The 11371-nt window shown below is 40.4% G+C and overlaps 1 protein-coding gene across 1 annotated transcript in view; it reads right to left on the bottom strand.

Moving 5' to 3' along the window:
• Positions 1-3161: 3161 nt before the first annotated feature.
• Positions 3162-11371, bottom strand: part of MEGF10 (multiple EGF like domains 10) — a 124718-nt gene continuing 116508 nt past the window's right edge. Inside the window, exons 20-24 of the mRNA XM_077768911.1 lie at positions 11022-11149; positions 9339-9462; positions 6742-6786; positions 5753-5959; positions 3162-4487 (exon numbers count right to left, since the gene is read on the bottom strand). Coding sequence (XP_077625037.1) covers positions 4285-4487; positions 5753-5959; positions 6742-6786; positions 9339-9462; positions 11022-11149 — 707 coding nt within the window. The 3' untranslated portion in view covers positions 3162-4284. The remainder of the gene's footprint in view (positions 4488-5752; positions 5960-6741; positions 6787-9338; positions 9463-11021; positions 11150-11371) is intronic.

Here is an 11371-nt window from a genome sequence, read left to right as displayed (position 1 = left end):
CCCTCAGTAAATAAACAGCAAGTGAGAGAAGCGGCAATGTTTTATTCATATTTGATCCCTAGAACAGAGTGCTATAAAGTGGATGCTCCAAAAGTGTTCTAATTATAAAAGAAGGAATTAACAAGCTCCTGAGAGTTAAGAAACAAATTCACATAAGATGACCTAACGCTGTTTACAGAAGACCTGACTTTCAGCCACTAACCTGGGTTCTGAGAATCCAAATTATGAACAAATTGTTGCCCCTGTCCTTAAAGAAAAAGTAATCTGAAGGGAAAGCAGATATACAAGCAGTTAAATATAATGAAGGGCAATTGTCTTTACATGTTTATATCAAGGGCAATGGTGCCACACATGAAAAAAATATTAATTTTTCCCGTAAGATCATAGTTTCTTTTATTCTTGTCATTAACAATAGAATCAGACATAGAAGTAAACACTAAAGTTCTTTTTATTAGAAAGTTTATTGCATTAATCTATAAATTCGTTTGGTGATATAAATGACAATGTAGACTAATACTGACCGAAGTTTACCATCTTTGGAAAATAGAGATATTTTAACACTGAAAGCATTTTTGTTTGCTACAATCAAGAGAATTCTTGCGTATTTGGATTTTTTGCCTTTTAAAAATATATGTTGCGATTTGTTCATATCAAAAGGAAGCCTGGACTAAATACAGAATGAAAACAAACAGACCTACTGTTAGGTCACCACTAGTAGGAAGACCCTTAAAGGGGAGTTTGCTGCACATCTTTAGTTAAGAAATAAGCACTCATCTGCAGCATGTGACTCACACTTGAACATCTATCTGCACTTGAGTGACATAAAGCCTTTAAGACCAAAATATCTATTAGTGGTAACTGGACTTCTAATATTGATACGAATTCTAAAGGGTAGGCTAATACTCTTGTGCAACTTTTTCAATATACATGGTTTAAAAATCCCCAATAATTGTCAAGTACTGCTGTGGCTCTTTGGATGTCCACATTTTCATAAAGTTGTTTGCATTTCTCACAACACACGGTAGTTGTGTTAATGGAATCGGCTGGGAGGTTACAACTACCTTATAAAATTGTATACTGTTCTTCCCAAAATTGGTGCGTGTAATTTGCCATAGAGAAAATGCTGAACACATTAAGCTCTTTCTTAGCATAACTACTATAGCATGTGAGAAGAATTTATATCAAGTGTTGTAAAGAACTATGAAATATTCCTTATCATATAATTACCTATAAATAACAAAGTCTCCATAATGAAGCAACTACGTAAGATATTAATTGGGCCAATTTTGATGTTTTTATACAAAATACGAATAGTTTATAAATTTTCTGATACATCAACCTCTAGGAATAGAATAGTTTGGCTGACATTCCCACGTGAACGGCTTTTCCTTGGTATTGCCAAGCTCATTCACTGCTCTGACCACTGTAGGATATAGGGAAGAAATTAATTTTATGGTCCCAAATGAATGAATTCAAAGGTCATGAGAACAGATTCACTGCGTATGATGAATTACATCACCATTAAATTACATTTGATATATCTGGGAGAGTCTGAAAGTGATAATTTCAGGGAAACTAAAAACTTGTTGGGTCCTTTTGTCTTTTAACTTTCATTCTGAGAAAAGTAATTCTCTCTTTACCAAATCAATATAAATCGATTAAAATATCGAGGAAGTTCTGACTTCTTAACCAGACTTCTCAAATACAGCATGTAGTTTTACAATATCCAGAACGCTGTACGTGTTCGGATATTTAAAATATCTCGAGTGAGTAAAATATCCCTGGTGAGTAAATTCACCTCTGATGAGTCAGGACAGCAACTCCGAGCAATTCAGTGCCAGAAAGAATACACAGGGATGGACGGCAGAGCCCCGTCAGGGTCGGCATCTGCCGCCCAGGCTTTCTGCGGGAGATGCTGTTGCCTTTGTACATGAAGATTTCAGGGTTGGGTTGTGCTTTTTTTCTGTCTTGAAATATATAGTGGAATGAGAAAAAGGAAGTTGTTTTCATTTTTTTTAACTCAGGGTATCATGAAACAATGAAGAGATAATGCTTTAAAAAGAAGGGGAAAAAGATTCTTACCAAAAAAGACTTTTTGTGGCTACCGAGCCACAAGTGTCTCAATTCGATGCCTTCTCCCTACAGTCAAGGGTCAGCCAAAGGTTAACTCTTGGGAAAAAAATCAATTGTTTCTAAGGTGTGGTCCAGGCAATTCTGTGTTTCCTTGAATTAACTTTGGGGTTCTCTGCAAGACACAGGCAAGCCACCAAAGGAGTGAATGCTGCAGGTGTGTTTGTTCTAACATCTCCCTGACCAAACCACCACCCCGGGTGCAGGTGTGACACGTGAAATGACTGGAGACCCCAACTCCATAACTGCCAGGGACCATGCCTTACATATGCCACTGGGAGAAAGGAGACACAATATATATATGGTAACTGACTCACCAAGGCAGCACACCACATAGGGTTTCATGTCTTTAAAGATTCACAACCCCTGTTTTTTTCTCATGCAGTTGCTTCCTCGTGCAGCTTTTGAGCCCTTCCGCTTGCTCAGGAAGGGGACAGAGAAAGCAGCTTTCTTCCTTTATACTGGCATTCTCTGGAGACAGCTACTTGGAAGTGGAAAATGTTATTGCATGATAGGTATGCACAGGATGAGTGTCCATTCTGGGTTACCTGGGACGGTCTAGATTTAAGCCCATTGCAGGTTAATTATTAATAATGCCCTCATCTATGCTCAAAAGGGTCCGAGTTTGGATGATTAAGTATGTGGTCACCCGAATGAAGGTCTTCAGTAAGAACAGCCTGTAGCACATGCTCCATCACCGAAGGTTCCTTGCTCCCTTCTCCCTGCTTTAAGCAAGACTGAGAACTCACAAATCAAAAGGAGCTCCATTTTGGAATATTAAGAAGCTTCTCTACTTCAAGTATGAGCCATTCACCTACGGTTACTTTACAATTTTAGTAATGACCAATTTTAATAGATTGGATTTATATATTTTCATCTCCTCCCTCCAAAAGGAAACAAAGAACAATGCAGTTTTATCAAGCAAAAAGATAAGCGGCAATGATACAAGAAACAAAGAACATATAACATAATTTTTTTCATTAACAATCCAAGCACTACAAAACATAGAATATACAACTTAAAAATGGAAATACAAATTAATGAAAAACAGGGTACATGTCATATTAGCAATGCAAAAGACCAGCTTAAGCATAGTTTCTCTAAATCAGCAATTAATAAAAGGAAAGTGCCCTTTTCTCAAATATGCACAAAAATATTTCGGCCACTTCTAGGGAAAAATTAATCAAAACTTTCCACTATTTCTATATTACAGCATGTGTCACTAATGGTTTACAAAACCAAAACGTCTTCTTATACTTAAAAGTTACAACCTCTTCCAATCATCATACACTCATTCAATCCAGTCTGTCAAAAATAAAACTATCTCATTTCTATATTTGTGAAATAATTATTGATATGTCATGGCCCTTACATGGTGAATATGTATGATGGGGACAAGGATCAGAATGATGTCATGGATCTAAAGTGGGCCAAGGGTCAAAGAAGATTAACCTCTGCCTGCCACATCTGGATGCTGATGTCTGGAATAATTCTACTGTAGCTAAATAATTCTAATTTTTCATTTCTTTATCCTAAAAAAAGCCTAAAGTTTTCATATTTAAACTTCCTAACCAATTCTAGAGTTTATTCAAAGTCTATCCAGGTATGCCACTCGACAGAACATTTCTTTCTGGGTTCATATTATCCCTATAATTCTAAATCCAGGTACAAAAAATAATAATAATAAATGTACGGACTAAATAATCCTCCCCTTTGCTTCTACATGTTTAGCGATTCACACCAGATTTTATGATAAACTGCACCATCCTAGGTACAGGTCTGCAATGCAAATGAGAAAGAAAACACTTAGATTTTAAATGTTCAACCAAAACCAATGTCACCACAGCCCATGACTCCCTCTCAAGGACTTCTGCAAGTTCATGCTTTTAGCCAAGATCTGATAGGAAGTCATGCTTCATGAGCGCAGTTCTAAAACTAAGAAGAATAGGAAGTCTCACTGATACCTCCTTCTGAGCCACGAGTACAAGAAGGACCTATGATCAGCCAGCCTCAGCTTTGGGCTTTCTGGTTTATGTCCAATAGTAGCCTACTAAGCCGACGAACATTCCTGTAAGGTGGCGAACTTGAAGATGGAGAAGAACCAAACTGCAGTTCTGGAAACAGTTCCAGCGGCTACAGAGCAGACCTGTGGTGTCATTCACTGCTGCTGCTGCTGCTGCTGCTGCTGCTGCTGCTGCCGCCGCCGCCATCTTCTCGCTTGGGGGAGGAGGGACTGTCTCGGACTGGCAGCAGGTCATAATGGCAAGGGATGTGACTGTTCTTTGGGAGGTCGTATGGATCCTGGGTGAGATGCCCATTATTGCTGAATATTCCTTGGACAACACTCACTGTGGGCTCTGTGACAACCAGGGACACATGAATTCGTCAGCAGTGGAAAATTTAGATAGAAGAGAGTATGGCATTTCTTGCAAACCTCAAACATACAACAGGGGCATTTATAAAAATAGAAAGAAACATTATTTAATGGAACAGATGATGCTCTTATAATCACTTGGAGGTGGCTACAGTGCAGTTGCTAACAACGGCTGAGGCACACGACGGTGTTCTTGCACACCACTGGTTTGGATGAAGATGTCCAGGGAATACACAGAAACCCTGGATATGAATCATTGTCTGAAAAACACCTTGGAGATTATCTAGTCCAAACCCCTTACTCCACAGGTCCAGAGGCTAAGGTCCTTCTAGGTTAACTCAGTTCACTTAACAAGTTCATTTTAGGACTCAAGACCCAGGCTCTCAGTTCAGCTCACATGTTAAAGTGGTGGATTTATAGGACAGCTCAAAGGGGAGCCGTTACCGACTTTTTAATAATAAATTTGGGTCACCACAACTTCCACTGTAAGAAGGCTGCCTTAATTCTTTACAAATTGTTGTTTATCTTTTCAGTGACATGTCTATGGCGTAAATTACTAGTGACTAGAGTTAAATTAGCAACTTCACTTATGAGTAGCAAAAAAAAAGTGTCTAAAGTTTAAATCATAAACATTGAGAAGGAGATAGAGAGAAAAATTAAAATACATAGCCCTACTATACCTACTCAATCATACTTCTGGTACGTATTTCTGGTACAACTTTCCCCAAATGATGTGTGTAAGGGGCAATCAAAACAACTCTAATTTTAACTTGAATTCTTATTAATTTCCATCAGGTTCACATCTGAGAATATTAGCAATATACTAGACAAACTTAAACATAAAGTGTTCCATCCTGTGAGAAGCATGAACGTGATGAATACAATCAGGATATGCAATCACCTGTTTCATCCACCTGACCAACTTGTGTTGGCTAACTCGACATAACAGCTAATGGGATACATATGCTATTCCACACGGGTGCTCAAACAGTCACTATGGTTACAAAACAAGAGATGGATGACCAGGTGAGAGATAGCAACATTTACTTTAAATTTTCTACATGGTATTTTCCCTTAAAAATTTACTTGACACCAATTAATATGATCAACGTAAACACAGGTTGGCACTGAAAATATGACCACTGTTTCGAATATGTTTATAGGAGCTGTTATTGTACTCTCAAAGACTGTAAAATTATTTCAAAAACATTCCTATGTGAGGTTCTTTCTTTGCTTAGGGGAACTCACCAACTTCATAGACATTCTTGTTAGCTGACGTTGAGTTATTGATCTCTGCATATGGGGAATCTCTCCGCGCCGGTGACTTCATCTCCACATAGCCACACTCTGAGTTTTTGGGGATGAGTACAGGTGGGTCTTTAATAGTGGCATATGGGTTTTCAGAACTGCTTAGGGAGCAGTTACTTGAATTATATTCAGAATTCTTTCCCAAATCTGTGAAAACAGATAGGGGAGAAAAGCAAATCATGGACGACATTATTTTTTTCCCCGTGATAATTTACCTGGACAGATTACTTCTTTTTCTTTGTAGCTAGTTTTCTATAATTATGTACGCCAACAATACCATACATTCTTCACTTATTTTGGAGAGAATCTGCTATAAAATGACTCAGCTATAGAGTAATTTTAGCTCCTCTCTAAGGTGAGTATCAATGTAAACATTGTGGACTTGACTTAATTTTGATTTTCACACTCAAAATTAATTCCATTTTAATTTACTAATAGTCTGAATTCCCAAAGGTTTGAATCAAGAAACCACCTGCTGAATGCCCTGGGAGCACAAGAAAGTTCTATCATCACGGTGAGGGAGGTGTTTGTGACATGAGGATTCCTCGTAAAACCTGAGTACTGGGCACATGAAGTTATTCATGTAATCATACGGAGCTCTTCTTATTTTCCCAGCTGTTTGCTTTTTTTGCATTTCTCTCTCCCCAGAAGTCATACATCTTTTTAAGGAAATATGAGTGTTTTCCCAGCAAACTGAAACCTTTGTTCCCCCAGACATATTCCCTCACATCATCCACCTATGCTCATGCTTTTGATCTCAGTCAAATGTGTTTGTGTTGTTTGATGGAGTAATTAACCACACTAACAACCCTACATTTTCTCTTAACTGCCACTCTTGCTTGTTTAGGAAATTATTTCAGTCTCTGAGATAAATTTTTAAAAAATTAGGATTCTGATAAATGGACTTCTTCCTTAAATTTACACCATACCTTTCAGAGATTTTCCCATATAACTTCTGTCGAGTCCAAAAGCTCCTGTGATAAAGAAGAAAAGAAAACGACCAGTGAGATCTGGAAATAAGAGAAAAGCCATTTAATATTCCAAGGTCATGGAGGAAGCTGGCTGAGCACCTACTATCTCCCCACTGCAGGAAGTAACCAAGCTGCTGCTTTTCAAATCTTTGTACCATATCACTGATGTCTGGTGTCTTCAGTGCTTAGAATTTAAAATACATATATATTTATGTATCGTTCTGATCATTCTCCTGCTCATTTATAGTGACTTGGGAAAAGTTAATCAGTAAAGGCAGAGAATGAGACATGGATGGATCAGTACACTTGTTCAAGGTTGTACCATGGAGAGGACAAAGCAAGGGCTAGAAGTGAGACAAAGGACTTGCCTTTCAGCACTTGTCCACCACATGACTTGGGCAAGATGTTCAACTCTCTCTGTGTCAACTTCCTTGTCTCTCAAAGGAGGAAAACAAAACCTGCCTTGCAAACTTTACAGGATGTATGTGATCATTAAGTGAATTGGAGCATATGCAAAGGGCTCGTAAATTGTGAGGCGCCATACAAATGAATGGTGTTTCAAGTTTCAAGTTTCAGGATGCCTGGGTGGCTCAGGCAGTTAAGTGCCCGACTTCAGCTCAGGTCATGATCTCATGGCTGGTGAACTGGAGCCCCATGTCAGGCTCTGGGCTGACAGCTCAGAGCCTGGAGCCTGCTTCGGATTCTGGGTCTCCCTCTCTCTCTCTCTCTCTCTACCCCACGCACACTCTGTATTCGTCTGTCTGTCTGTCTCTCTCTCAGAAATAAACATTACCAAAAAAACAAAACAAAAATCTTTCTGATGTTAACTGATTTGACCAATACATATAGGGTGAATGTGGTATATAAATAATTTGACTGTGTTCAGAAATACACGGCTACATGATGATGTTCGTGTACAATGCAAATAAAAGTGAAGAATATGTACTCATTTCCCTACTTTAGCATTTGCATTTCGATGGTAATAGGATTGGTTCCTACATCCAGCTCAGGTGACAACACATAAGGGCTTCACAGAAAGAACAGGGGAGGAGTAGCTGGAAGACCAGCTTTGAGACCTGGCTTTACCCCATTCCTCTATGAAATCGTAGATGATGAGGGAGTTAACCTCTCTTTGATGCCCAGTTTATTGCTCTGTAAAACAAGTTTCATGGAAAAGACCACCCAGTGGTGTTGTCAGAGCAAATAGAAACACAGGAAGGACAGTTAGTTACATATGAATTTCAGAGAAACAACAAATAATCTTTAGGGTAACTATGCCCCAGGCAACATTGGGATATATTTATGCTGATAGTATTTGTTGCCTCCCTGAAATTCAGATTTAACTGGGTTTTCTGGCAGCCCCGCCATCAAATAAATACAAAAGAAAGGGTTCATTACCCACGAGGCAGTGCACACATCCGTTATGGTATCATCAAGCACCGTCTTGAAAATCAGGCGCAGCACACGGGCAATGGTGTTATCCTCTCATTGGGGTATCACGGCGGCTCTTTAAGAGTGGGCTCGGAAGCCCTACCCCCTTTTCAGGGGGGCCATGAGATCAAAAGTACTATCATAATAGCACAATGACATTATTTTCCTGTTTCTCTCCCGTTCGCTATCAAATGCATGGTGGTTTTTCAAGAGCTGCACCAAGTGTGGGATCACCACTGACTGAATGCAGAAGCAGATATGAGAATCTATCCTCTATTGAGCCAGATGTTAAAGAGATTTATAAAAAACATAGAACAGTGCCACTCTCCTCACTCCTTTGCTTTTGTTTTCGAAAATGTAGCTATTTTTTCATAAAAATGTCTTATGTGGTCATGAAATGAGATTACATTTATTATAAACAAAGTAATGAATAAGTATTTTAAATGGTCTCAGTTTAATTTGTGATATGTTGAATATCAAAAGGTATAACTCATATTGAAAGAAACTCTTTGGGGTTCTTGCTAACTTTTAAAGGTATGCAGGGCCCCTATTCCAAAATGCTTGAGAAGCAGTGACTTGCTGTATTCCTTAAATAGCTTCCTTTCTTCACCTAAAGGGAAGGGGTTCTCAAGTGCGGCTGCCCCATAGTGAGAGAGAGCAACGAGGAACACATATCCTGGTACCACCTGACAGGACTCAAATCCCAGCTCCACCATTTAATAGGTTTTGAGACTTTTCTCAAGTTACTTATCCTCTTTGTAACTCCAGTTTCTCAACTCTAACATGGATCAGATGGTGATGATAACAGTATGTCCTTATCAGAGCACCAGTCAGAGTGATGTAAGTTAATATATGTGGAATTAGAATGGGAGCTACATGCAGCCGGAGATTCTTGCCTCTTTTTATCAATTCCTGGCACATACCAGGACCTTAAGGAGTGTTTGTTGGATGAATAAAGCACCAGGACAGTAATAGGCCCCATAGAGGCATGCGGTATAATTCTCTCATTCTGTTTCTTCAAGCACGTTTCCAATAGGTCGCTTTGGCAGATCATAAATCTGTGACTATCCAAGGCAACTGAAAGATGAAGGGGCTGGGTAAGGGCGGACATGGGGAGAACTTGCCAAGCTCATTGAGGTAGCCGCCATGTTTCCAGTCCGCGGGCAGCGTCCCCGTGCAGTCCGCCATGGGGCCCCTCTTCCCGGGATTCACATTTTTCAGATTCACAAACAGCTGATTGTTCTTTGACTGTTAGAAACATAAACCGTAAAATATGTCAAAAGAGAATACAGGGTCCAGCACAGCGTTACCGATCTGGGGAAAGCACGTCCATGGCAGGAATGGAGGGCTGCTTCTTCAATGAGGACCCGCAGAGGGGCAGAAGTGACCACTGGCCTGGCCGCAGAAGGCGGCAGGGCTGTGCCCTTGGCCCCAGCTATACCCCTGCAGCCTCAGATGCTTCATTTCACTGAGTAACTCTGTGCCCATTAGACTTTATTTGGGCTAATATATATAATGCTTTGAATTGAAAACACTAAATTCTTGGTTTGAACTCTTCCGTCAAACACTGCCTGATTCTGTCTGAGTCACCAGGGACTCTGAGCAGTTTTCTTAGCTATAAACACAAGGATACGATTATATACTTTGCCTCCTTCCTTGAAAACACAGGAGAACACACGGAATGATGAACATGGGAGTCTCCCAGGAATGTGAAGTGCTATTTAACTATTAGGCACCATAATTAAAAGCCAGATGCATTAATTTAATTGCAGCTGAATTAATTTAACTACCTTGGTTTTCTTCTAGCAGAGAGCTGGAATTAGACAATCGAGAATGGAGAAGCACCTGGGTGGCTCAGTCAGTTAAACATCCCAACCCTTGATTTGGGCTTGGGTCATCATCTCACAGTTTGTGAGAGCAAGCCCTGTGACAGGCTCTGCCCTGACTGCTTGGAGACTGCTTGGAATGCTCTCACTCCTTCTCTCTCTGCCTCCCCCCTGCTCTCTCTCTTTCCCTCTCTCTCTCTCTTTCTCTCACAAAATAAATAAATATTTTTAAAAGACAGTGGAGGCTGGAAATATAATTTGGGGCTCTTGGAAGGTAGAAATGTTTGGGATTTCGGAGCAATCTAGAAGAGACTGGGGGTGCACTGAGCGATCTGAAGGGAGTAGCCTCGGTGCCCAACCTCATTGTACGTCTATATAAAATCAGGATCACAATCGCTCTTGAGTCATAGGATTGGTATGAAGACTAAATATATTCATGTTTGGAAAATGACTAGACATGCTTGGCACATAGTTTCTATTTGACCATTGGTGACCCACAAAAAAAGCAATTTCATGTGGTCAAACCCAAATAAATACACGTAGTTGTTTTTGTTAGGAAAGTGCAGGTGGCCCTCAAAGGGCACTAGAAGAGAGGTGGTCAGAAAAGACAAAAGCAAAGAACCAGGATGGAGTCTGCTAACGTCTGCCCTGAGACATCCTGGTACAGCCTCATGCAACATTAGAAACGTTCTTCCAAAGAGGTGCAACGGAAACGGTGCAAATTGGAGACAAGGAGACGAGGAGTCATGACTCGCCCTGCAGCTGCCTCCCTAACCAGGGAGCTGTGTTTTGAAGTGACTTAAATTCCCCATTGCTTGTGTTTTTCGCCAGTGAACTTGAGATTCTAATATACATCTCCAAGACTGCTGGGAAGAACCAACGAGGTAAGAGGTATCAAGAACCTAGAACCGCATCTGGCAGACCTGTTCCTTTCCTCTCTCCCCGACCCACCTTCAGCGACTCGGAGCCATTTTCGCTCACCTTCGCGATGGTCATCCTGTCTCTGTTGTTGACGTGTGGGGACGTGGCGCACTGGGTAAGTGTGTGGTAGCTGGGGTTGGTGAAGTAATGACTGTTAGCATTTCCACCGTTGCTGTGGGGAAGGGTTTCTGTAAGAAGACAAGGAAATGGTTGAGGCGACAGGCTTTCCTAAATCGGTATGGATAAAAGGGAAGCAAAATAACAAGAATGAATGTTGGTACCACTTCCAAATCACAGGCTGGGCGGAATCCCCTCCTACCCAGCATACTCAGCAAAGCTTCTAGCAGCAGCAGGTGTCTGCCTTCCTACCTGCCTCCTGAAAAAGTGTCCTCACACAAGTCTTCTTTGCT

The sequence above is a fragment of the Crocuta crocuta genome, unplaced genomic scaffold (assembly GCF_008692635.1).
Source record: "Crocuta crocuta isolate KB4526 unplaced genomic scaffold, BGI_CrCroc_1.0 scaffold64, whole genome shotgun sequence".
In the NCBI taxonomy this organism is placed as follows: Eukaryota; Metazoa; Chordata; class Mammalia; order Carnivora; family Hyaenidae; genus Crocuta; species Crocuta crocuta.
The sequence above is the reverse complement of the archived record's forward strand: the minus strand, read 5'-3'. Positions and strand labels throughout refer to the sequence as shown.